At 46.3% G+C, this 26,907-nt stretch overlaps 1 protein-coding gene across 2 annotated transcripts; it reads left to right on the top strand.

Moving 5' to 3' along the window:
- The first annotated feature begins 4,548 nt into the window (after positions 1-4,548).
- On the top strand, positions 4,549-13,579 carry RHOU (ras homolog family member U). 2 transcript variants are annotated; one of them, XM_039222944.1, is made up of 3 exons: positions 4,549-5,079; positions 6,687-6,745; positions 12,058-13,579. In XM_039222944.1, exons 1-3 carry the CDS (start codon positions 4,818-4,820, stop codon positions 12,511-12,513), a joined length of 777 nt encoding a protein of 258 aa, XP_039078875.1. In that variant the 5' UTR covers positions 4,549-4,817; the 3' UTR covers positions 12,514-13,579. The 2 variants fall into 2 exon arrangements, with proteins under 2 accessions (XP_039078875.1, XP_039078876.1); XM_039222945.1 differs by lacking the exon at positions 12,058-13,579 and adding an exon at positions 7,217-8,252.
- The last annotated feature ends 13,328 nt before the right edge of the window (positions 13,580-26,907 follow it).

Below are 26,907 nucleotides of genomic sequence, written 5' to 3'. Positions count from 1 at the left end.
TTCTGATCTGGTTACCTGCTGTTATTTAGTTATTGGAGATGGGTAAATAGTGAAATGTTATACAAATAGCAGAAAAAAATAGCTTTGTATTGAATTTGATGATGGAAATTACATCCTGGCAAGAGATGTATTAATTAAAAACTTATGGTAGCTTATTTCTTGAATATGTCAAGAGATAGAAAAGTGAAAGATATGCAGTGAAGATCCCATTAGGATTGTTGTTTTACTATGTGGGTAAACAAGTCTAAATTCACTATAATTAGCAAATTTCAAAGTGAGATAATCTTTGCTAGTGGAAAAGGTAGAAGATCTTTATGGGAAAGAATACTAGAAAATGTGTTGGAGTTAAAGAGTTTGGTGAAGCCAGGACCCTGCCTTTTAGGAGATGAAGAGCCAGGGTCAGGAGGTTATTTCAACAGAAAGCGCTATGGTAGGGCAAGCACAGGTACATCAATGTCAGGGGGTCAGGGAACACTTCCTGGAGGAAGTGACATCTAAGCTGAGACCCGTGTCATAAACAGGAAGTCAGGGAAAGAAGGGGTGCAGGCTCCTGGCCTGGGGTGTGTCAGGCTATGGTGGGACCCTGGAAGAGGGGGAGGAAGGGTTTGGGGTGGGGTGGAAGAACGTTCACACTTGGGCTGGGGGGCCAAATAGGGATGAGATCTTAAGAGTGGAAATCTTGTGGGGCATCTGAGTGGCCCAGTTGGTTGAGCATCTGACTTCAGCTCAGGTCATGATATCATGGTTCGTGAGTTCAAGCCCTGCGTCGGGCTCTGTGATGACAATGCAGAGCCCACTTCAGCTCCTCTGTTCTCCTGTCTCTGCCCCTCCTCCACTGTGCTCAAAAATAAAATAAAAACATAAAAAAAAAAGAATGGGAATCCCACGCCCAGGCAATTACCAGCATTTCCCACATTCCCTACACCCAAGACACAGTGGAAGACATTGAATCAATTGTGCGGTCATGGGGAAATCAAATTGGGACACATGAGGGTGATGAATTCTTAAAAGAGAGCAAAGAAATGATTTTTCCTATTCATTGCTTCAAGACACAGTCCGATTGGATGGTCTAACAGAGGTAACAGAAGTAGCAGTCTGTTATTTGCCCCACGTGATTCCAAATATGGGGTGTTGGGATGAACAAAATAAAATCATTGACCTCATGACTTGTGAGAGTAAACAGAAAATAAATTTAAAAAGTATCATTCGATTTGGACCCACACACTTTGAGGGCAGTGCCTGACCTCAGTGGGCATTCTGGTGCTCCAGACCATCTACTTTTGATCTGGAATGAGATACCACACAGTGCAGCATGGAGCCTGCTTTTCCTGAATCACCAGCATCTGATTCTTATAAATAGTGGGAGAATCAGTTCTGGGTATTTTTGACAAGGCTGCTGCTTATTAAGCTGAATCTAGAAAGATGGGGCAAAATGAGTGGGGATATGACAATATTCAACATAAGAGGGGACAGCATAAAAAAAGTAGTACAACTAAAGAGCTTCTGTACAGCAAAGAAAGCCATCAACCAAATGAAAAAGCAACTTATTGAATGGGAGAAAATACTTGTGAGTCATATATGCAATAAGAGGCTAAGATCCAAAATATATAAAGAATCCATACAAACTCAATATCAAAAAACACTCAAACAATCCGATTTAAAAAATGGGCAGGAGATCTAAATAGACACTTCCCCCAAAACATAAGGATGGCCAATAGGTACATGATAAGGTGCTTAGTATCATTAATCATCAGGGAAATGCAAATCAAAACCACAGTGAGATACCACTTCACACCTGTTAGAATAGTTATAATGGAAAAGACAGGAAATACAAGTGTTGGTAAGGATTTGGAGAAAAAGGAACCCTGGTACATTGTTTGGTGGGAATGTAAATTGGTGCAGCCATTATGGAATTAAAAGAAAATTAAAAATAGAACTACCACACGATCCAGCAATCTTACTTCTGAGAATTTATCCAAGGAAAGTGAAAACACTAGTTCAAAAAGGTATTTGAGCCTCCCGTAGGCATTGCAACATTATTTTTAATTGAGACATGGAAACAACTTAGGCGTCCTTCAATGGATGAATGGATAAAGAAAATGTATTATATAGACATACAATGGAATATTATTCAGCCACAAAAAAGAATGAAATCTTGTCATCTGTGACAACATGGATGGACTTTGAGAAGATTTGATAAGTGAAATAAATCAAACAGAAAAAGGCAAATATTGTACGATCTCACTTACGTGTGGAATCTAAACCAACCAACAAAACAAACAAAAACCAAATAAGCTCACAGAGACAGAGAGCAGATTGGTGGTTGCAAGAGGTGTGGGGAAGAGAAATGGGTGATTTTTTTTCAGTTTAAATAAACTGAACAAAACTTTTATAAAAGGAGTAAAGCAGGAGTTAAAGGCTATAGGATAAAAAATTAACCTATGGCCAGATGTAGGGGGCAGAGCAAAATTTTGTACAGCTTAAAATCTTGTCAAATTTGGGGGCCTTCTTTAAGAGAAAAATAACAATTAGACAATTAGGTACAAAAATCAATATTCAGGAGCACCTGGGTGGCTCGGTTGGTTAAGCATCTTGACAGTTCAGGTCATGATCTCACAGTCTGTGAGTTCAAGCCCCGCATTGGGCTCTGTGCTGACAGCACGGAGCCTGGAGACTGCTTCAGATTCTGTTTCCCTCTCTCTCTACTCCTACCCCACTCAGGGTCTGTCTGTCTGTCTGTCTCTCTCTCCCTGAAAATTAAATCAACATAAATAAATATTCATTTAAAATGAGAAATGCATCACAACAAGCTATAAAACTTAAAAGGCCAACAAATACCATAATCTTCAAAAAAGTCCACAAGAAAACATTTTGATAAACTGCCTGACACACCTCCCCATAATACCATTTTTTCATAATTACGTTTTTTAGCTGCATATCCTTTTCCTCCAATTTTACCGAGGTATATCTGACAATTAAAAAGTGTGTATATTTAAGGTATACAATTTGATAACTTGATACATATAATTGCCAATCAAGGCAATTAACATTATCACCTCACATAGTTACCTTGGTGTGTGTGTGTGTGTGTGTGTGTGTGTGTGTGTGTGGTGAGAAATTTAAGATCTGCCCCCTTGCAAATTTCAAGTATTCAATACAGTGTTGTTAACTATAGTCACATTGTTGTACATTAGATCTCCAGGACTTATTTATCTTGTGTAATTGAAGCTTGGTGCCCCTTGAACAGAATCTCCCCATATCCCCATAGCTGCATACTCTTTATCATGATGAGCACTGAAATTTATAGAATTATTGAATCACTATATTGTACACCTGAAACTAACATTACACTGGATGCTAACTAACTGGAATTTAAATAAAAACTTGGAAGAAAACAAAAGAGAAAAAAAGAACTTAGGCTATGGAGCTAGACTATTTGGGTTTGCTTCTTGGCACTGCCACTTTACAGCTTGTGGAACCTGGGCATTTAAAAAATATCTCTGTGCCTGAGATCTTCTCATCTGTAAAATGGGTATAAATAATGTTAAGATTAAAGAAATTAGTTCAGGCAGAGTACTTACAACGGTGTAGGCACATAAAGGCTCAATATTTATTAGCTGCTGCTGTTATTATTGTTGTGGCTGTTGTAGGGCCATATTCATGTGAATAATATGTGACGCTTCTTAAACCACCTTTGCGTCCTGACTAGAATCAGGCTTCCCTGTTTTCTGAATGGACTGTTGACTAAATGTAGGAGGAAGGCAGAGAGGAAGAAGTTAGAGATAAATGGGATTCCCCCCCCCGCCCCCTTAATGTCGCCAAACAACATTTAAGCAAAAGAAGAAATTGAGTCTATAAATTCATTGGCTGGGTCGTGGCATGCCAAGCGAGCAGTAACACTGGGCCTGACATCATTTTGTTCCCAAATGATATGAGCATAACTTGTTTTTGAAGGAAAAAAAAACACGATGGACTTTAAAAAGTTGCCTTTTAATTCACTCTCCTACAGATGTGTCTCCGAGACACTTCATTTCCCCCTCTGGTGAAGCACTGTGACCTGCAAGAGGCCCCACAGCACAGGCTGCGGCGGGAAGGGGAGGTGGGGAACGAGGGGAACGGCGGGGGGGGGGGGGGGGGGGGGGTGCGCAGGCTTCCCTGCCCGCGTGGGCGCAGTAAGGCGGAACCGCTTCGGTCCCTCGGCCGGGGGTGTCAGTCTCGGCCGCCGGGGTGGGGGTGGGGGTGGGGGTGTGCTGCCCTCGGCTACCCCTCTCCTCCAAACAACGCGCCGCGGTACTGGCGTTCAGCGGTCACCCCCAGAGCCGGCGTCGGCCCCCGCCCCGCCCTCCCTGCGGCGAGCGTTCAGCCCCGAGCCGGCGTCGGCGCTCCTCTCCCGGCCGGCGTAGCACCGCCTCTGGCCCGGGTGCAGGGGCCCAGCGCGCAGGCGGGGGGCGCTGTGGCCTCGGCGCGGGGACAGAGCGGCCGAGCCGGACCCGCCTCTTTCCCCTCCCCTCCCGCCCCCCACGCGTCGTGTCGCCGGGAAGCCGGGAGGAGACAGAGCGCTCGGGCTCCACGGCGCTCGGCCCGCAGTCCTCTGGCCGCGCGGAGCAGAGCCAGGTGGCGCCGCCCGAGCGCAGAGCCGCGACCCACCCCGGCCGCCTTTGTCTGGGAGCGTGTGGCCTGGAGCCGCCGCTCTCGGGGGCCGGGCACGCGCCCACCGCAGTCGGTGACAGCTCGCCCCTGTCGGAGGGCGCCGGGACCGAGGGGCGGTCGGGCCGGGCCCTGCTCGCCCGCGCCTGCACGCCCGAGCGCGTGCACCGATGCCCCCGCAGCAGGGGGACCCCGCATTCCCGGGCCGCTGTGAGGCGCCGCCCGTTCCGCCGCGCCGGGAGCGCGGGGCGCGCGGAGGGCGCGGGCCCGGGGCGCCGGGGGGCCGGGGGCGCGCGGGCGGTGCCGAGGGGCGCGGCGTCAAGTGCGTGCTCGTCGGCGACGGCGCCGTGGGCAAGACCAGCCTGGTGGTGAGCTACACCACCAACGGCTACCCCACCGAGTACATCCCCACCGCCTTCGACAACTTCTCGGGTGAGCGGGGGGCGGGGGCGCGTGGCCGCAGTGTGCGATGCCGACGGCCCCGGTGCGGAGGGGAGGGAGGGCGGCGCGAGGGTCGAGGGGTCCCCCGAGGGGGCTCCGGGGCCGCGCGGGCTCCAGCTGGGAAGCCGACCAGGCGCGGACCGCGTGGCGCTTCCCGAGCCTCGGGAGGGACCGCGGGGGCTACCGGGAACCCTAAACCCGTAGCCCGGCGGAGGGGGCGGGGTACGGGGGACAGTGCCGACGCAAAAAGAAATGGTCTGGCAATTTAGTAACAGACGATCGAGTATCAAACAGGTCGAGTTCAGGTTGCCTGGTCGGTTTGCTGCGTAGGAAAGTTGCGTCAGGTCGACGTTGCTGGCGCCGCTGCCGAGTTCCAGGGGGAAGGTGACGCGCAGGTGCCATACCTGTGGCCCTGGGAGTCGGCCCTTTGCTTTTGGCGTCTCCCCTGACGAGGGGCGTCTCCACTTTAAAGAGCCACAGAGACGGCAAAAATACTTGCTTCTTAGGTTCGGATTAAACCTGGAGACTAAACAGGATTTCTTCCGAGTCCCTCTTCCCTGTCCCAACCGCGCCTACTGCCATCTCCCTCATTGGTTCGGTTTCTGATTCTTAGTATCTTTTCAGGATCTCTAAGCTATTTACAGCCTTTATGTATGGTATGCTGTCTTTTGGTTTGGTGGAAACCAAGATAAAGGGGTTTTCAGGGATTTGAAACTCCCAAAAAAGTTAAAATGCACAGAGACTAGTGTGAAACACTCTTCTCTTGCTCTTCACAGAAAAAAAGAAATGTTTCTTGACCTCTTAGTCCCAGTGGCACGGGCTTGGGTTCCCTAGATAAAACTGGGTTACAGCTAATGACTTTCCCACTTAAACAGCTTTGGTGTTTCCCCCTTCCCTCCTCCCAGCTGACTGGTGTAAACATTAAAAGAACTTAGAAAGTTGTAGGAGACAAACTTGAGCGCTTAATTCCAACAGAAACCTCCAGCTGTGCCCTGATGCAGGGCCCCCCCCCCCCCCCGAACTCCACCCCAGTGGAAAGGTGGGCAGGCTTTCTTTTCTTTTTCAATCCTCTCTTGAAGCTGACATGGTGAGATGAGCAGTGCCCTTTTCTATAAACAGGACAATGCAGGCAGCCTGTGTTTGCTCCTGTTCTCAAAACAAACTACAATTTTATGATAAACCTTGAAGTCTTGGAACGTGTCCGAAGGGAAAACAGAATATTTGTGAGGTTTTCCACTGAATTAAAAGGTTGGTTCCCATTGACCCCCTAGTGTTACTTGTAGGTTTTTTTTTTGAAATGAGTGTGATGGGAAAATAAACCTTCCGGGGCTGGGAGAGGAGTGCAGGCCCTTCTGGGGTGCCATCCACTGGCTCAGGGATTTGCAGCGTGTTGCCTGCCAGCCCAGGAGCATTGTAAACGGAAGTGTCTTCTTGGGGCCTCCTTGTTTCAGACAGGTCTTTAATTCATTAGGGGACCCAGAATAGCTGAAGGGTTTGGAGGGAGAATGGTAGTTGCAGCTAAAACGATTATTTTCCTGAAAGGGGTTAAAAGACACCCCCTTCCCCCCACTGATCATTGTTTTCATCTTGTTTTCAAGCTGTGGTTTCTGTGGACGGGCGGCCTGTGAGACTCCAGCTCTGTGACACTGCCGGACAGGTTAGTGTACCGCTGCTCAGTGCTGGGAAGGGAAAAAGATGGGGTTTCCTGAGCCATGGTGTAACTCTCTAGGGCCACCCTCATCCCTTGAAGCCTATACAGTGGTTGAAACTGTCCTAAGCTGGAGGAATGAATGAACTTGAACTTTCTAAATCATGGGAAGGTTAGGCACTTGGCTTGGTCACTTGGATTAGTAATGGGGATTGGGGTGTTCCTCGACGGGCTCCAGGGACTCATTATCAGCCCCTTCCCTCTCGGCATGGTACTTGTCACCGAGGTCTCCTTGTTCCCTGTGAGAACCCAGGGTGCTGTCTCTTGAGTCTGTCAAAGTGACAGTTAACAAACATGTAGTCTTTCCTGCGCTTGTTAGAGCAAACGCCGAGGAGCACTTTGTAGGCACGTAAAAGTGCCCACTTCACTTTCCGAGGCATCGTCACATGACCTTCTGTGTTTAAGAGGGTGGCTTTTCAGTATTCTCTAGTGCCTCGTCCCAGCCAGGACTTCCAAACTGCTTACCTAGCCTGGAACAGCAAGTTCAAACCTCAAGGTGACACAGGACTGAACAGCTTTGGTCTCCTGGCTCAACGCTGGTTTGGTGGTGGCCACAGTGGCAGGAGTTTTGGCCTGGACTCTCCGGTTCTCTCCTCATCCTTCTTCAGCTGCAGCAAACAGAACCGACTACGATGTGTAGCTTATTGTCAATGGAAAAGAGAACTCAAAGAACACCGCTGTTCCCAGCATTACATCTTTCTGGATGCCCTCCTGGTATTTATAGCTAAAGCTGTATTGCTTTGTATAAAGTAAGAATATTTTTCCTACTATGTGTCTGATTTTCTGACCTTTCAAATGAGGTTAGAAGAGCACATCGATAAATATAGGCATCCCTGCTAAAGCAAGAAGGAGCAGCTTAATAGTTCGAGATGGCACAGTTATTGGGGACCCCTTGGAGAGGGCTAACAGTTCAGTACACATCCCTGCCCACTAAGGGGGGCTCTCCTGCTAGGTGTTGGTTCTTATCACAGACACAGCTTCCCAAGTTGGGGTTCTATGCCTACTGCCTGCCTGGTGCCTGGCACATAATAGGGTTGAGTCGTGGTTTCTAATGGATACATATAATGGAGAAGGTCTTGGGGAAATGCAAACTTAAGTCTTGGGCCCACCCCTCAGAAGGCTTACAGTCTGTAGGGAAGACAAACCAGCTAGGAGAACTCATGAAAGAAACCAGTGACGTTCCATAAGGAGGAAGGCTACGTTGGCATGGGGTACAGGTCAGGTGGGTCTGGGGAGAAAACCACTGAGCTGTTCTGAAAGGGGCAGAGGACTATCTATCATTGGAACAACTATGTGGGAATGATCCTGAATTATTGAGGTAGAGTTTGAAGTTTCCTTGGTATGGTCTGTTTAAAACTTGGGGAAGCACGAGAATAGTGTTGGAGATATTTTCATGAAGACACTTTATAATTGTGAAAGACATTTTATAATTGGAAATAAAAGGGTTTTGGTGCAAGTTGGTAAGTTTTAGTTTATTTGGATTTTTTTTTTTTTTGGTCTCCCAGTGATGTTTTCATTGAGATTGAGTGTATTTCTTAACTGACGTATTGGTTAGTAACGTATACCTTACTTATTATGTAATGGAGGAGGTTACCATCTAAAGATGTGTAGAAAACTAACCTCAAAAACTATTTATGAAAACTACAGCTGGTAAGATAAAATCATTTTCCCCCCTAACCCCCAAGTATCATTTAGGACTTATTTTGACTCATAACAAAGCCAGTCAAAGGGGTAGTTCTTTCCTACCTTTTCCTTAGTCCAGATCTGATAAACTACCTTTCAAGGGACTTGATTTGACACCTGCTGTATTTCCCTAATATTGACTCAGCCAGTGGAACTCCCCCTCCTTCAGGTAGTCCTCACAGAAGACTTATGACTTTTGCGACCTCTGTTTCCCGATCTAGGGAAACGTGAACACAGGTAGCCCTAACCTGGGGCCCAAATGTGGGTTTCAAATGGAAGCTTGGAGTGAGAAGGTGCCTCTACTTGGCTGAATAAGGAACTAGAAATTGCTTTTTGTGCCTTTGTGTTTTCTTGTTGGGGGGTTGGTGAGCATATAAGATGTAAACAGGAGTTCCTAATGCTGGACTCACAGTCTCAGGTAAGTGCAAGTAGATCCGAGACTGAGGACTTGGAGAAGCACACCTTTGGCATAAGAGAAAGGACTGTCACTGAAGTAGGAGTGGTTCACGGTGGCATTGCCAGCAGGAGCTGAAAGTTCTTCAGCCTTTTGACCCATGAGGCACTTGGAAAAATCTCTGTGCTAAAGAAAAAAAAATCAGGTTGGAGCTTGCCCAGCACTACTATTCAGCTGCCTGTCCGCCCCGCCCTGGCCCGCCCCTGACTGAATTCCGTATGCCTTCCTCAGACCTGGCAGGTGCATGCCGGTTGCTGGGCCTCAGCGCACATTTCCTTGAGTGTGCATTGCACTTGGCCTTGTCACCCATATTATTTTGCGTTTATTCCAGCAAATATCTAAGGTTTCTGGTCAGGCAGTGAAGAGGAGAGTTGAATTTCGGTTTGGCTCCCTGAACCCCTTAGCCAGAGTCTCCGAGAGGTGTGGGGACCCTGATTTCCAAAGCCTGTCATGGGACCCAGCCCCTATGCTTGCCTTTCTTTTTATTGGAAATGCAAGCCCAGATTCCAGGCCACGGCCAGTGGTGACTGCTTTCTCACGGCAAGGTGCAGCTGCCCAAGGGAGCTGATTTACCCAGGGCTCCTTTCTTTGAGGCCTCCGAGAACAGAAGAAATGTTTTCTTGCACGATCTTCAGAGTGAGGCGGTAGTCTACCTGGTCAGGTTTCTGTGTTTATTCTTTCACACAGAGTTGGCACTAAGAAAGCGAAGTTCTTTTTAAAGCGTCGCTTATAGAAGACTGAACAAGTGGCAGTGATGTTCCGAAATGCCAGATTTATCCCTGAGCGTTTTAGCTGGTTGACTTCAATATTGTTAGTTGGTGGTTGCCCTACAACTGAAATACGGAGCTTCAAGTGGAGAAGGAAAAACAGATCCGGGTTTCCTTTCCAACCGCAGGAAGGCCGCAAATGCAGAATTATGTGCACGTCAGTAATGGAAACCTGGATGACAGTTCACTTTTTCCTGCCACTAGGAAGTGGTCTGTTATAGTCCACCTGCGGGGGGCTGGCACCCACAGACAGAAATTTTATTTTATCTATTTTTAATTTTTTAAAGTTGATTTATTTATTTCTTTTTAGTAATCTTTACACCCAGAGTGGAGCTCGAACTCAACAACCTCAAGATCAAGAGTCATAATGTGTTCTGAGGCAGCTAGGTGCCCCCAAAGATAGAAATTTTTAAAAAAATTTTTTCTTAATGTTTATTTACTTTTTAGAGAGAGAAAGGGAGTGTGAGCAAGGGAGAGACACAGAGAGGAGGAGACACAGAATCTGAAGCAGGCTCCAGGCTCCGAGCTGTCAGCACAGCGCCCGACACGGGGCTTGAACTCACGGACTGTAAGATCATGACCTGAGCCGAAGTTGGACACTTAACCGACTGAGCCACCCAGGCGCCCTGAGAAATTTTAAATAGGAATGAGATGATGTAAATATTTCCTATGAGAGAGTTGAGTGAAAGCTTTCAGTTAGCTGAATAGGGCACTACAGGGGACTATAAAGAAATGCTGATTTGGAGACAGACATTTCTACAGGGGCCAAGGCCAAGTCTGCCTGTTCCCGGTGAGTCCTCTGACACTGCATAGTGCCCACCGCCTAGCCTGCATCTCTGCGAAGTGGGTGATTGTGGCAGATACTCGGGAGCATGATGCGTGGTTTATATCATGAATTATAATTATTCCATCCAGTTCTCGATACTTTAAGAGTAGGGTGGGTATGCCCTTCCTCTGGTCCTTTATCTCCCCAAAGCACCCTTCACAGAGGCCCTTTGTATTTGCAGGGGGAAAAAAAGGTGAAAGGAAGTAAGAAAAGAAAGAAACGATGGAGAAAAAGAGATAAAGCAAGAAAGAGGTACAACAGGCAAGAATGAGAATGTATTAACCAGTGTTGTAAGTGATTGGCCAGTGAGAGTGGCCCATAAGAGGTCACAGCTCCCATCCTGGGTATGTCCTTGTGTCCAGTTAAAACCCTTCCCTGCACCACGTGTGCCTGGAGTGTGTGCAGCGCAGACAGGTGAGGTGGGCATCACTCATGCTGTCACAGGGACTGGCAAGTCTTGATTTTTTTTTAAAGTTTATTTATTTTGAGGGGCGCCTTTGTAGCTCAGTCAATTAAGCATCCGACTTCTGCTCGGGTCATGATCACATGGTTTGTGGGTTTAAGCCCCGTGTTGGGCTCTGTGCTGACTGCTTAGAGCCTGGAGCCTGCTTCGGATTCTGTGTCTCCCTCTGTCTCTGCCCCTTCCCCACTCACTCTCTGGCTCTCTCTCTCTCTCTCTCAAAAATATTAAAAAAACTTAAAGCTTATTTATTTCAAGAGAGACAGAGGTGTGGGAAGGGCAGAGAGAGAAGGAGAGAGAGAGAATTCTAGCAGGCTTCACTCTGTGAGCACAGAGCCCGATGGGGGGCTTGAATCCACAAAAACATGAGATCATTACCTGAGCTGAAACTGAGTCAGATTGAGCCACCCAGGCACCCTTAGGGCAGGGCTGGATTCTTAAAGAGAAGAGCTGTGTTAGACTGGGGCTCACTGGGGTCAGCTTGAAGACTTGGGGATCCGTGTAGATGCTGTCTAAATTTTGGAAGAGTGGCTAAATACCACAGTTGAAAGAGTAACTCTGGGTTACTCTGGGCTGAAGGCTAGATAAAGTAAATTTTACTTCTCAGATTCACGTAATATAAGTACTTTTCTGTGGTGAGTTACAAGTAGGTCATGAGTATTGATGAAAACACTGAAGGCTTTAGGCAGATTTCATGGGGCTCAGGTAAGCAGCACGATTCCTTTCCGTGGCAGTGGGCTTGCTGTAACTTGCCAGACCTTTTCAGGGAAAAAATCGTTAAAGGGGGTCTGTTGCTAATGAGAATTGATTAAAAAAAATAACTTTGTGGGGCACCTGGGTGGCTCAGTCGGTTGAACGTCCGACTTTGGCTCAGGTCATGATCTCGTGGTTCATAGTTCAAGCCCTGCGTCGGACTCTGTGCTGACAGCTCAGAGCCTGGAGTCTGCTTCGGATTCTGTGACTCCATCTCTCTCTGGCCCTCCCCTGCTCATGTGCTCGCTCACTCTCTCTCAAAAATAAACATGAAAAAACTTTTTAAAAATAACTTTGGGGTGCTTTGATTGGTTGCAGGACGAGTTCGACAAACTCAGGCCGCTCTGCTACACCAACACGGACATCTTTCTTCTTTGCTTCAGTGTTGTGAGCCCCTCATCCTTCCAGAACGTCAGTGAGAAATGGGTGCCAGAGATTCGATGCCACTGTCCCAAAGCCCCCATCATCCTGGTTGGAACTCAGTCAGATCTCAGAGAAGATGTCAAAGTCCTCATTGAGCTGGACAAATGCAAAGAGAAGCCAGTGCCTGAAGAGGCGGCTAAGCTGTGTGCCGAGGAAATCAAAGCCGCCTCCTACATCGAGTGTTCGGCCTTGACTCAGAAAAATCTCAAAGAGGTCTTTGACGCGGCCATCGTCGCCGGCATTCAGTACTCAGACACTCAGCAACAGCCAAAGAAGGCCAAGAGCAGGACTCCAGACAAAATGAAAAACCTCTCCAAGTCCTGGTGGAAGAAATACTGCTGTTTCGTATGATGCTGGTGAAGAAACGTGGAGAGAGTTTTTAGATGAAGTTGAGGTTAGAAGCTATATTAGCTGAAGTGACTCCTTTTCTTGTGTAGAACCTGAGGAGAGAGCGCGCGCATGCGCGTGTGTGTAACAGGTGGAGCTCTCAGTCTATGTATTCTTTCTTGCCTTTGGTGTTCTTGTTTGTTTGAGCTTAGGGATGAGCTAATTATGCAAGATATTTTTGAAGGAAGTTGAGCATTTTTCATAACTCTGGAAATTCAGAGCTCTAGGCCTTTGGATTAATTTATATCTAAGATGAAAGAGACACCCCAGGTGTGGGGGTCAAGGATGAAATTTTGCTACATTATAATGTACAGAAGAACAAAAGACAAAATGGTGTGGTGAACCCTCCCTTTGATTAAGGGCTACTTAATGCAAGTACGTTACGTACACAGGCCAGCTTAGCTTTGAAACTTCATACTTTTAGAAAACTTTTTAAGGGACTGAAATCTGGAAAAAAAAAAAAAAAAAGAGACACCACTGCCCACAGAGCCTCACTCCAGTCACTTTTGCCTGGTTGCTTAAGATCGAGAATCACCCAACAAGGAACTCCCTGCTAATTCTATGACACCGTGTACACCACAAAGGGAAAGCTGTTTATCGGGAGTGTTCATTCTTAGACCCGTTGTGTTGACGTTGTGTAAACAGGGCCACGATGCTACATGAGGTAGAGCAAGTGTTAGTCCAAACCCCTTATGTTTTCTCTAGGGAGTGATTCATGTTGAGATCAGAATGTGGTATTTGCCAGTAGTGTGCACCAAGCTGCCTAAATCCCTGGTAATGAGAACGCTAGGGAGCACCTGTCGGAATTGTGTTTAGACTTCCACACTGACGTCCCATCTGCAGGGAAGGGAGCATTCTGGAAGGGCCTGCAGCATGTTTGTAGGAGAAAAAATGAACCTTTTTCCCCTTAAGTCAGCCAAAATGTACACATACACATATATGCGTGCGCACACACACATACACACACTTACGTGTGTATGGCTATATTTGCTGCTGAGTCAGGCTTTGAAGCAGTTAATGGGAAAAAGAATGACCACGAAAACAGATGTGAAGGAAGCTCAGTTCCCCTTTTTGTTACTTTTTCGAACAGCTCTCTTTTTGATGATACCCTCTCACACAGGATTTTAAGTATATCTTGACGCGTCTTTGAGACCATCTTAAAACAAAACATAAACATCGCTTAAAACCTGTTTTAAAATGAATGTCTCTTGAAACTTGTTAAAACAACCAGTTAAACCCACGGATGCCTTTCTGGGAACTGGCAGCAGAGCCCAGGGCTGTGTGTTGGTGGGCTCGTGGGGTGGGTCCGCTGCGGCCGGCCGGGAGGGGGGGCATGGGGGGGACCTCAGCCCCCCTCTCTCAGCTGCACCCTTGCTGCAGGACGGCCATGCAACACTGTGAAACGTTTGTGTTCTTCAGGGTGGCGGTTTGTAGAGCTTAATCTTCTGGAGAAAACAAGTGTCGTATCAGGGGAATAGGTTTACTTTGAGATGGTCGTGCTTCTGAAGTGACAACAGGTAGTCTCACCCATTAAATTATAATGTCCAGTTGCAGCGGATGAAGCAGCTTTACCAAAACCAGTTCAAAAGACTAGGGAAAATCTCTGGAAAGCCAGCAGAGAGAAGAGTTTCATCTTTCTGTGGGTCCTGTGTTGTCTTTTTTCTATTTAAAAAAACTAATTTGTGGGGCGCCTGGGTGGCTCAGTGGGTTAAGTGCCCGGCTTCAGCCCAGGTCATGATCTTGCAGTTTGTGAGTTTGAGCCCCGCGTCGGGCTCCGTGCTGACAGCTCAGAGCCTGGAGCCTGCTTTGGAGTCTGGGTCTCCCTCTCTGTCTCTCTGCCCCTCCCTCGCTTGCATTCTCTCTCTCTCTCTCAAAAATATATAAACATTTTACAAAATTAAAAAAAAAATCTAATTTCTGTTTTTCTGTAGAAGAAATAAAAGATTGGGATGGGGCTGTTTTCATCTCTGTTAGCAAATCAAATGAACTGATTTCTTTGTTGAAAAATTAAAATACACGGATTGTTTACTACTTATTTTTCAGTGCATTGAAAGTGATAGCATTGTTTCCTGAAGCATTTAGTTATAACCTGAGTGAATAACATTACTTCATTTGAGACAGTGCTCCAGACAGACTTCCCGAAAAGCATTCTAAGCTTGTCCGGCTGGCTCACCTCTCTGTGAAGACAGTTTCCCAGTCTGGGTCTCACCTGCCCTGGTGTGCACACATGGGAGTGGTGGTAGAGTTACATGGGAGAATCATTTTAAACAGTAGTTTTGCATTTAAGCCAATGTCAAGGAGTGCAATGCAAATTAATTTTTAAGTTAGAACACAAAACTTAGAAGAAATGTGATGCATGTGATAGCATGGGGCAGCCCTTGGCCCTCCTCGGAGAGGCCCTCTGCCTTGGGGGGGGGGGCACTGGTTGACAGCTGTTTGTGAAAAGCGCCTGTGTGGCCCAGTTCTGAAAGCTTTACACAAGTGGTTTATTTTTAACCCAATTTGATACAACCTGTACGATTAGCGCTAAAAATCTAGAGGGTTGACATTTAAACACAACCATTTTTAATATGTTGCTGCATTTTATAGACTAGCAAAGGTACGACTGATTGTACTTCACGCTTTTCTCCATTCTTGTTTCTTTGGTGTGATTTGGGCAGAAAAGTTTTTAAAGGTTATGTACTTGAGTTAAATGTAAAGTTGATTCACTTCAAAGCTCAACCATCGTTAAACTTGCAGCTTGGTATTACAGAGGAGATTTTATGAGTTGTGCTTTAAGAAAATGCCACGTTAGCTTAACTCCTACAAGGTAGGCCAGTCATAATTTAAAAATACAATATTCTTTCAAACTGTTTGATCTCTTTTTACCATGTATGTGGAAATGAGCCTTTTGTAACGTCGTTCTCTGTGCTTGACAGACTTAAGAGAAACCACCCAGGTATTACACAAGCCAGAATGAAGGCAGAATTTTCTCCCCAGCTGTTGTAACCTGGTGCCTTACCAAGTTGTGCTTCTCTGTTTTCAAGTGTAAATGATGTCGAGCAGAACGTTGTCCTTGAAAATGCTATAAATGACGTGGTATGAAATAAATTCTGACCTATAGATACAACTGCACTTGCCTTTTCTGCCAAAGAATGTCCTTGAAAGAGAATGAAAGTTCAGCCACGTCGAAAAGCAGGCTGGTTGGGAAGCATCATGGCATGTCCCTAGAGGCATTCTGGGAATCATCCCTAACCAACATTAAATGCTTATTGAAAACGGGGTTTGAGGAATTCTGGGGTGTCACAGCCTGATTTAAGCACTCTCTGATTCTGAGTCTGTAACGGATCATGTGCTGGTGGCCCGTGTGTGTGTCCCCGACACGAATACTGTTCTTGGAGCCAGAAGTCTAGGCTCAGAGAATCACTTAGTGTGTGATGATGGGGAGGTCACTAGAGGTGAGACTCAGTTTCCTTATGTGTGAAAGTATTGCTTTTCTCCCCGGACTGTTGGAATCCTGAATGAGAACACATAGGCACATGTGGGGTAAATGTCCAAGATCTGGGCTAGCCATGAAAGGAATTAGAAGGTGCTGTGAGCCCCACCAGCTTTGCGATGAAGACCAGCAGGGCTCAGGGTTACCCATCTCCGAGGGCTGGGAGGGGCCCATGTGGTGTATGTGAACTTGTGGTCAGCCTTCTCATCATGCCACCAGAATATGGCCCTTACACCAGGGAATGTGGCCCTGAGGATGGGACCATTCTGAGAGGCCAGATGTCATCCTGCTTCCACCCTTCGGCCTCAAGGGTGAAGGGCTCCTGGTCATCTAGTGAAGGACGAGCCTCTCCACTCCATTCCCCACAGTGCCTCTGAGGCCAGGCTTTGACTTTTCATGCACCCCAGACATTGATCATGCACTGGAAGGCTGTGCAGAAAGCAACTAAAATTACTGGTCATCTGCATGTGTCCCCAAGTGCTAAAACCCAGCTTGCTCTCCCTGGCCTCCACAGGTAGCCTGAAGCCAGCTCAGAGGGACCTGGAAGTTTCTCTTCACCCAGCCCCAGTGTGCCTCCCATATCCAGGATATGTCTTCCCAGAATATGTGGACAGAGCACATGGTATGAAATAAATTCTGACCTATGGATATAACTGTACTTGGTTTTTCTACCAAAGAACGTCATTGGAATGACAGTCCCTGCTGGTCCCTTTTTGGTCAGCAAGTGCTTCCTGGAGATGTTTACAAGACCTTAAGGACATGGAAGAATGACAAGTCTCTGGGAGAAAAGTTTGATAAGAGGCACAGCAGATGCAAAGGTTCTGAGGCAGAGCCAATGCCTGGAATGTCTTGGATGCCAGTGTGGACAGAGGAGAAGTAGTGTAGGGAGAGGAGCAGGAGATGGCATAAGGGAGGGGAGGAGGTCAGGGAAAAGACGAGGTCAGCGAGGCCCATGACATCAGGGAGGGGATGGTGCAAAGGGAGGGAAGGGGAAGAGAGGGCTGGGTCCCACAGTCAGCTGTGTGGGCTTGAATCCTGTCCCTGCCACTTAACTGGTTGTGATTTCTTAATCAGCTCATACTTCCTCTGTCTAGACTTTAGAATGTAAAGGGGATAAACATGGCACCTGCCTCAGTGGGCTGGTGGGGTTCTGAATGTAATGTGCTGGTGCACTGTAAGTGTTCCGTAAATGTCCACTTGGATTGGTCTTGTTGGGAAGTAATGTTGGGAAGTTAATTTCTTTCACAGCGGGGTATCCACGTGATTGACTTACGATTGGCCCCTAATGGCTTTCATCTTCATCCCTATTAATTTCTGTGAGGCTTATGCTTTTTATGGATAAGAGCACATCTATTTTTCATTTCCACTCATTTTTATGAAATAAGAACAAAACAATATAAATGATGTCAGCAGTTGCACAGGCCGGCTCTGGAACAGAGATGCCGCTACTTGGGGAGCTGGGCTGCTGGAGGCGGCTGCCCACTGGGCGGATCCTGGTAGCATGCTTGCGTGTTCCACCCCAGGAGGGGAAGACGGAATTTAGCCTGTGAAGGTGCTTTGGCGAGTGGGAGTGAGACTACAACATAAGATTTGTGTGCAAGTTCAGGATCATGCGCCTGGGGTGCCCCTTGATTGCTTTCATGCAAGAAGTTCTTGCTTCAGGCTACACACTCAGCTCTGTGACTCCCCAGAGCCCTGTGTATCTGCCCAGCTGAGCCGACCAGCCTCCCCTGTGCAATCCCAACAGCACAACCGAGTCTTGAAGAGACACAGTCTGCAAATGAAAGAGGCACGTGGTTTGGTACCTGGCGTTCATCTCTAGCCAGATGTGCGTCCTCTAAATTGCGTTCAAGTCCATTGATTGTCCCACTCATTCTGTTAGTTTCCACTCATTACGTTAACAAATTACTACAAACTTAGGGGCTTAAAACAATACACGTTTTCTTACCTTACAGTGCTGGAAGTGAGAAGTCTAAAATGGGTGTCATTGGGCTAAAATCAAGCTGAGGACTGGCCTGTGTTCTTTCCTGGAGGCTATAGGGGGGCCATCTTCTTGCTTCTTGTAGCCCTGGAGCCCTTCTCCGTTCCTTGGCTCACAGTTCTCCCCCACCTTCAAAGCCAGCAACGGCTGGTCAGGTCTTTCTGGGCATCCTGCCGACACAGACTCTTCTACCTCTTCTTTCACACTTAAGGAACCTTATTATTATATGGGGCTCACTCGGAGAGTCCAGGGTCATCTTCCCATGTCAGGGTCCATGGATTAGCAGTTTCAGTTCCATCTGCAGCCTCAATTCCCCTTGTGGACAGATTTGGGGGCCATTTTTCTGCTGACCACACTCATGTCCGGGAGGTCATCTCATTGCTCTCCAGATCAGTAGCACCTCTTTCTTAGGGAATGTTCAGAACACAGCGGTCAGCAGCAGTGTTGGGCAGGCAGGGCAAATGTTGGCAAGGCCCCCTTTGGTTCAGCTGGCTAATGAAGGATGGTCGTCCCCGAGTGAGGTGAGAGCTACTGAGGGTACCAGTCAACGACTGACTATTTCTGGTTCCACTGGCAAAGACACCTCTAATGTGATGTGGTTGAAATCTTGTCTTCCCTCTAATTCATTAAACATCCAAATCTCCTGCTCTCCTTATTCTTCAAGACCCCACAAGTAGCTTTATTATGGTGCTTGTCTTAGAGTTAAACCCTGAACCAACTATCATCCAGAATCTGTCAAAGTGTGACTCATGCACACACCACTCACGATTTGGCATCTCAAGGAGGTCCCCAAGAGAGAGAATGCAGTGATCATACCAAGTACCCGAGTTTCCCTTCCCAAGACAGTGTTTTCTCCTGTGATGTTAGGAGAGTGGTTTCTGATTAGGATTTGGCCTGAACTGGGGAGAAAAGTTACTAAAAATGGCGATGTGAATCTTTGATGTCTTTGCCTGGTTTGGAAGAAACAGGCTCCATCTTCACAGAGCTGTTTCTAACAGTTCCTCCTGATCAAATAGCGCAAGGTATAACGTTGATTTGGCATACAGTGACTGTCACTGTGGAATGCGTTCCCACGAGAGCATGTGTTCTTATAGCCCAAGCGTACTGCTTGGAGTGTTTAAACGTAAAGCACAAATAGAACTTAGACGTTTGAAAATATCCCTTAGCACAGAAGCTTTTGGGAGTGGTGTGTGCATGAGTCACACTTTGATAGATTCTGGATAATAGTTGGTTCAGGGTTTAACTTTAAGAAAAGCACCATATTGTACGTGGCTGGTAGAAGACAGAGTCGTGTGCTTCAGGAGCAAATATTAAAACTGACATTTTACCATGGAAATCAGAGCCTGACTGCTATTACTTGTCATGGATTTAGGATATATCAGACCCAGCTGGCTGGTGCTTAATTCTATTTTGAGTCAGCTCAAGTGTCTGAAGAGACACTTGTTAGGAACTTAGAACTCTGATACCTAAAACATCGTTAGGGGCACTTGGGTGGCTCAGTCGGTTAGGCATCCGACTCTTGATTTTGGCTCAGGTCATGATCTCATGTTTGTGAACTTGAGCACCCAAGTCAGGCTCTGCTGGGCATGGGGCCTACTTAAGATTCTCTCTCTACCTCTGCTCCTCTGCCCCCCCCAAAACAAAACAAAAACCCAAAACTAAAATACCAAAAAACAATCCCCTCCCCCTCCCCCCAAAAAAACTCCTCACATCACTCATAGCTAACGATAGAACTAGTTTGGCTTGCCTTATTTGTTTAGCAAATGTCTTATTGGTAAACATACAGAAAAATCACATATATACAAAGTCACCCAGAACCCCCAAACTTCTCCCTCTGCTTTGATCTCCTTGTCTCTCCCTGATCTTCCAGGGTTTCTGCTTTTTATTCTGGAATGAAATCTCAGGCCAGAGCACAAAGCTAGAAGGGCTGTTCACGGGCTATTATTGTTCATTAATGCTCTAACCCAGGCAGTCAGTGGATTTTCAAAACATTGATTTGATCTACAAAATGTACCTCCTTTGTCACTTTATTTCCGGACCTAAGGGATGAGAATGAGGGTGGGGCCAGTATATGGATTGTTACTGCCTTTGCAACAACCTTGGTTAATCATTAAGATTGGGTCTTGTGTTGTCGAGAGCTCACCCAAAGTTAGATACTCTCTCATGTCCCCAGGCCCTAGGCCCCTAATCGAAACCACCTTATCTTTATCCCCAGAACTGATCAGGTATTACTGAAAGTCAAGTGTTTTTTTTTTTTTTAACTTTTTAAAATGTTTATTTATTTTTGAGAGAGAGAGAGAGAGAGAGAGAGAGAGAGCAAGTAGGGGAGGAACAGAGAGAGAGGGAGACACAGAATCCGAAGCAGGCTCCAGGCTCCGAGCTGTCAATACAGAGCCTGATGTGGGGTTTGAACTCAAGAACTGCAAGATCATGACCTGAGTCAAAGTGGGACTCTTAACCAACTGAGCCACCCAGGCTCCCGGAAAATCAAGTGTTTCTGAATAGAAAAAGGAGAAGGGAATCAATTACTGTTTAGACAAACAATTGTTTAGATAAAACAGTTTAAAAAGTTCCTTACAGAGGAGATCAGGAAACAGCAAGGGTTTCTAAGAGGAGAAAATGTGTTGGGTAAGTATCATAATAGTATAAGTATCACAATAGTATGTTGGTAAGTATCTGAAATTTGGAACCACATTCACTTATTTAGTGTGAAGAATATTTTACCTATTACTATCAACCTGTCTAAATCTTCTCCTGACCAAACAGTGTTATAAATGAACAAATAAATACATCTCTTCTAACCTCATACCTCCCATGGTGGGCATATATTGGATTGGTTGCTATTATCCTTATTTATTAGAGAGACAAACAAAAAGACTCACTTGCTAAGTAATAGACTCTGCATGAGTTAGCGGTAGAACCATTAACCAGTGAGTATATTTTAAGCCTAATTTCCCTTTTCCATTTCTGCTCTTATATAGAAGATATAAAGGGGACTTTAAAACCACCAGTAGGCATATACCAACTCAATGATCTATTTCTGTACAACAAGCCACCCCATCACTTGGCTTAGTGGTTTAAAACAACAGATCTTGTGATCCTGTGGGTTGCCTGGGTTCACGGGGCAGTTCTGCTGAGGTCCCACACAGCAGGGAGCTCAACCTGGGTGGACTGTCTGAAGAAAGCCTGGGTCTCTCCCCTTGTGCCCTCTCATCTTCAGTGTCTAGACTGAGTTTCTTTACAACATGGGGACTGACTTCCAGGAGTGAGTGTGCCAAGAGAGAAGGTTCCAGTGTGTAAGGGCTCATCCAGGTGTTTACACCATGGTTGTTAAGGTCCATGGGTCAAAGCAAGTCCCAGAGACAACGTGGGTGGGTGCAGAAGGAGCTGCACAAGTATGTGAATGTGGGAAGATATGCTTATGTGGGGCCCATGTGGGAAAGGGAGGCTGTGAGGCTGGTGCAGCCCATTGTCGCGTCTGTCCCAGATGAAGAGAGGTGGGTTATATTTATTCTCATGCAGGTGGAGAGAATACAACCAGTCCAATCATCAGGATGTCTGGTAATAAAAGGTGTGTTTGGCACTTATTTATTTCAATTAGGGTCTGACTATTCGGATGGGTGACACAGTATTTTGCCTGAACTCTTCATTGAATCTTTTTTTTTTTTTAAGTTTACTGGAGTGCCTCGTTGGCTCAATTGGTTAAGTGTTTGACTTCGGCTCAGGTCACGATCTCGCTGTTTGTGAGTTCGAGCCCCACGTCGGGCTCTGTGCTGACAGCTTGGAGCCTGGAGTCTGCTTTGGATTCTGTGTCTCCCCCTCTCTCTATCCTTCCCCTGCTCGTGCTCTGTCTCTCAATAATAAATAAAATGTTTAAAAAAACTAAAGTTTATTTATTTATCTTGAGAGAGACAGAGACAGCACGAGTGGGGCAGGGGCAGAGAGAGAGGAAGACAGAAAATCCCAAGCAGGCCCCAAGCTGCGAGCACAGAGCCCAATGCAGGGCCTGAGCCCATGAATCAGACTGTGAGATCATGACCTGAACCAAAACCAAAGTCGGAAGCTTAATCGACTGAGCCACTCAGGCGCCCCACTTTATTGAATCTCTTTTGCCGACAGAGTACACGCTTCAAATGGGTGCACACAGCTGGATGGACGGAGTTTGGGTATTTCTGTTGTTTCCATCTGTCGTTTCCATATTTCTTTTTCCAGCGAAAGGGACAGATTTCAGCTGCAATTGGACAAATGGAATCATATAGAACACAGCGTATATGAAGCACTTTAAAAACCTTATATTAAAACTATCACTGTTGCTCCTGTGATTATGAGTCGTAGTAGTCTACACAGAACTGAAATTCCTCTCAGCCATCTGTTACAGACCCATTTCCCAAAGCAATGGAATCAGTTTACAGAATGGTCGGTTTTATGCTCTGCTCTGCTCCTCTCCTTCCCTAAAGGCATTTTCATAGGGACCTGTGTCCCGGGATACTATATGGGAACAGCTGATTTGGACTGTTACTACTATCTATTCTTCTGCGATGCCCTGTTGACGCTCCCAAGACCTTAGTTTGTCTTTCTCTTGCATGCAGTTTCTAACATGTCCACACTTGGGATTTCAAGGAGAATCCAGATTGCTGTAGGGCAACATGCCCACAGGAAGGGCCGATGGCACAGGGCCAAGAGCAATGCCCCAGGATTGCCTGGTTCCCGGAGTCCTCATCCTGCCTGGGCCCCTGACCAGTTCTAGATACATTCAGAGAAGGAGCTTAATTTACCTGGGCTTTCATTTCTCCCACTCATCATGAGGTGAAGCTATGAAATCTCCATCGCCTCTCTTCTCCATTATTTTAAGATAATCGCGTTTCTTTTCAGCCTTGATCTTCACAGGCTTCAGAGCTTTCATCGTAAGCAGGATCAATATCAAGTTAGGTAGTCAGTAATTCACCCCAAATTCCAAGTCTGGAAAATAATGAATCGAGACCTCTGGCTCATCTGGTCCATGTGCATATGGACAGAGGCCTCCCAGCAGCTTGTGCTCAGAGACATGGAAAGAGCAGGCAGCTGTGGTTCTCAGGAGCATAGCAGGCCGAGTCCTGGGCAAATATAACTTTTGCCGGGAAGACAGAAAAATCTCTCACTTTCTAATGCATTCTGATGCAGTGAGTGGACTCTTCCCTAATCAAAGCCAGTTAAAGGTTAAAGGAAAAGAAGAAAAAGGGAAAGAAAAAAACTAAAGGAAAGGAAAAAGATTCAAAGAAGAGAAGCTAATGAAGTTGGTTAAAATGAGTTATGCCATGAGAGTTTGCTGGCCATTATCTCTATAAAGAGAAGAATTTATTATGCACCTATGTGTACATGCCGTTGTGATACTGAACTCCTAGAATCCTTGTCCTTCAAGAACTTTCCACGCTGGTTATGGAAAGTCATAGGGAGATAAATATGCTCCCTCTTTGATCTGTACTTAGGGAGATTTCCCAAGTTAATTAGTCTCTTTTGGGGAGACAGACTTATCTCTTATTGACTCAAGAACAATTAACTTTTTAACAATTAACCATAACCTTTAACCACGAATGTTCCACGATTTAAGCAACATCATAATAGTGTCAACTGACCAAGATGGGATAGTCCTCAAATGCTTATTAATTGGGGACCTTTATTCCCAAAGCACTGTGATGAGTGCAGGTCTGCCGTCTGCCAGGCCTTGATTTTGATGATTTAATGCATAATGAATATTGGAAAAGTTATTCCTATGCATGTGGCTGCTATGAATAAAGAATGAGTCAGGGGAACTGCATGTGTAGGAAGAAGTTATGTTTGGAAACCACCATTAACCACTGTTTGAGTACTTTTAAGTCATAAAATTAATATCTTCTCAGTATAAGGGTATTGGAAAAACTAGAAAGAAGAAAAACAATCATAGGGCTATCACCACATAGTTTGGTATTTTTATTCCAGTGCTTTCTTTTATGCATTTATGCTTCCCCTTCACTGTCTGTTTCTGTCTTCCAAACCCTGACTGTCATCAGGCATTTTCCATGTGTATTACTCGGCTAGAGCTGGGTCAGTCTGCCCATTAGGACTTGGATAAAGTCAGCTTAAACTCCCTTCCCACATCTCTGAGAAGTCTGAGAAGTTCCTCAGGATTTCTGATGTGGCCTTCTGATTTCTGCTGGAATGTCATTAAAATTTTTTTTAAATGTCTATTTATTTTTGAGGGAATGACAGAGCATGAGTGGGGGAGGGGCAGAAAGAGAGGGAGACACAGAATCCCAGACAGGCTTCAGCTTCTGAGCTGTCAGCACAGAGCCTGACACGGGGCTTGAACCCACAAACCATGAGATCATGATCTGAGCTGAAGTAGGGCACTTAACCAATTGAGCTACCAAGGCATCCATGGAATTTCATTCTTGAGTTTCTGTCTTGTGAATGTTCTTTAATCTTTCATACTAATTGGATCCAAATAAGGACCATAGTCACCCTCTCTTTTGTTTCCCCTGTAGGCAACCTCCTTCTGTGTGTCAGACCCCTTCCAGGATTCCTTACCTAAAGTGCCCCACCAGCAACTGATAGGAAAAGTTCTCCACATCAGCCTGAGCTCCCACTGCCCCGTCTGTCCCAGATAGATAGGTATCAATTGTACCGTCCAAACAATGGACATTTGACATTTAGCAGACCCCGTTCCCATCTTTCCATTCTCAAACAGCATTAAAAGATAATTCAAGTCAGGACTGGCTTCTGCACATACATTAGAAAGCCCATGTTGAACTTTAGGTGGGTGGCTTTCAAGATGGGCAAGGCTGACCTTGCATTTGGCGCCTATCACAGAATCTCTGAGTAGGAGAGAAAACTCAGATGGAGGGTGCACATATTTGGGAACAGCTGTTGTGTTACACTTCCCAACTCCACCCCAAAGGGTTTGTGACCCATTAAGATGTGGTCGTGCTGAAAACAAAACACAGATTCAATTCCACGTGGAGCTGGTAAAATATTCAGGAAGCCATAGTTTTCCAGGAGCCAAAAAAAGTATGCAACTGGCACATGGCTTCACCGTCCAGGTGGGAGCTGTATTAGTGCTCTAGGCAGAGAGAACTGAACAGCGGGAAGTAGAACATTTTGTAATGGGCAGGGGCAGGCAGCTGTGTGGGCAGCGAGCAGAGGATCTTGTCTCTGTGCCACGGTCCACTGAGCAACATGAGCATCAGCAAGGAGCATTTCCATTGGTCTGTTCAACGTGAGACCGTTCTGGCCAAACTTTTCTTTTCAGATATTAAAAAAACATTTTTTTAAATGTTTATTTCTTTTTGAGAGAGAGAGACAGGGTATGAGTGGGGGAGGGACATAGAGAGAGGGAGACACAGAATCCGAGGAAGGCTCCAGGCTCCTGAGGTGTCAGCACAGAGCCTGTATGTGGGTCTTGAACCCATGAGCCACCAGATCATGACCTGAGCCGAAGTCAGATGCTTAACTGACCCAGGTGCCCCCGCAGATATTTTCAAGAGAGACGGGATGGTCAGGAAATCTGTGACTCCATATGTGTACACAATCCAGAGGCAGTGTGCCTATATGATGCATATGCAGGACAATAGGGGATGGCCCAGCTAATGGAGTGAAGGGGGAGACCCTGGCCAAATGACAGGCTAAAGTTTATAATTTTGTTAACATCAAGGGCAAAAATATGTTTTATACTGAACAGTTTTATACTGACAGTTTTATACTGAAAATGCCCACTTCCAAATTGATTTGGGCTTAATTGTAAAGGAGAGAGCGTTTTCCGTACTGGTTTGTGCATTAGCGATTTAGTTAAGGGCCTAAAATGCCTTTAGTAGCAGAGTCTCCCTGAAGGGCGATAGAGTAAGAAGTGGTTAGGGTCAGACAGACCTGTTCTCAAATCCAGGCCCAGCTACTTCCTTACTGTAGAACGTTGCACAAATATTTAACTTCTCTATGCCATGGTTTCCCCATCTGGAGAAAAAGAATTCCTCCATCAAAGGACATCTTCGAGAACAAAGCAAAGCAGAGAACCAGAAGTTCTAGAGAAAAAAGTCTCTCATTTGAGAGACATTTAATGTGGTTTCCAGGCTTCTGAAAACTCCCCAGATACTGGGAATTCAGAGGCCGAGAGCTGGTGGGGGATGGGGCCAAAGGTTTAGCTCAGCTCAGTTTTAGGGTTCTAACGAGGTGTGGGAAGGCAGTCACCAGGTGACGTACTGCTGCCCCCAGAGAGACACTCTTTGCTAATCAGTGAGCCAGATCTCGAACCTGAGGACCCTTGACGGGTAGGTCCAGGAAAAGGGCACCTCCTTTCCTCCATGCGGTTGTCACATGTCTGGTCTTCTCTCTTCCTCTGTGTCGGTTTCGGTCTTCTGGGAAGCAGACAACGAAATGGGGTTAGGGGTGTGAGAGGTGTATTGAGGGAGTGATGTCTGTGGAAGATAACAGGGAGGAAGCAGGCTGCCTTGGGCCACCACAGTTGGCGATGCAGATGGCACAGTGTTGGTCATCTGAGGGGAACCTCTGGAATACCTCCAGACTTCAGAGGTCCCCACTTTGGGGAGGAGTAGCCTTACCCTGGAATCCTGCCTTCTCGTTCATCTGGTGTCTGTCTCCCTCTGTGATCCTCCCAGATGGGCTGCAAGCATTTCTAGAGGGGGCATGGGGGTGGAGGCCAGCGGCTGCCACACCAACCTAGTGAATCTGAGAGGTCCATGTGCTTAAAGCTCAGTCGTGAAAATATTGATATGTGTTGGCCTCTGGCACGTGCTTGACCTTGTTTTAATTAATCATATTTAAGGGGTACCTGGGTGGCTCAGTCAGTTAAGTGTCCGACTTCAGCTCAGGTCATGATCTCCTGGTTCGTGAGTTCAAGCCCCGCGTCTGTCAGGACAGAGCCTGGAGCTTGCTT

This window comes from Hyaena hyaena, unplaced genomic scaffold (genome assembly GCF_003009895.1).
Source record: "Hyaena hyaena isolate Hyena2069 unplaced genomic scaffold, ASM300989v1 scaffold_1222, whole genome shotgun sequence".
Classification (NCBI taxonomy): domain Eukaryota; kingdom Metazoa; phylum Chordata; class Mammalia; order Carnivora; family Hyaenidae; genus Hyaena; species Hyaena hyaena.
This window is presented reverse-complemented; position numbering and strand designations above follow the sequence as displayed.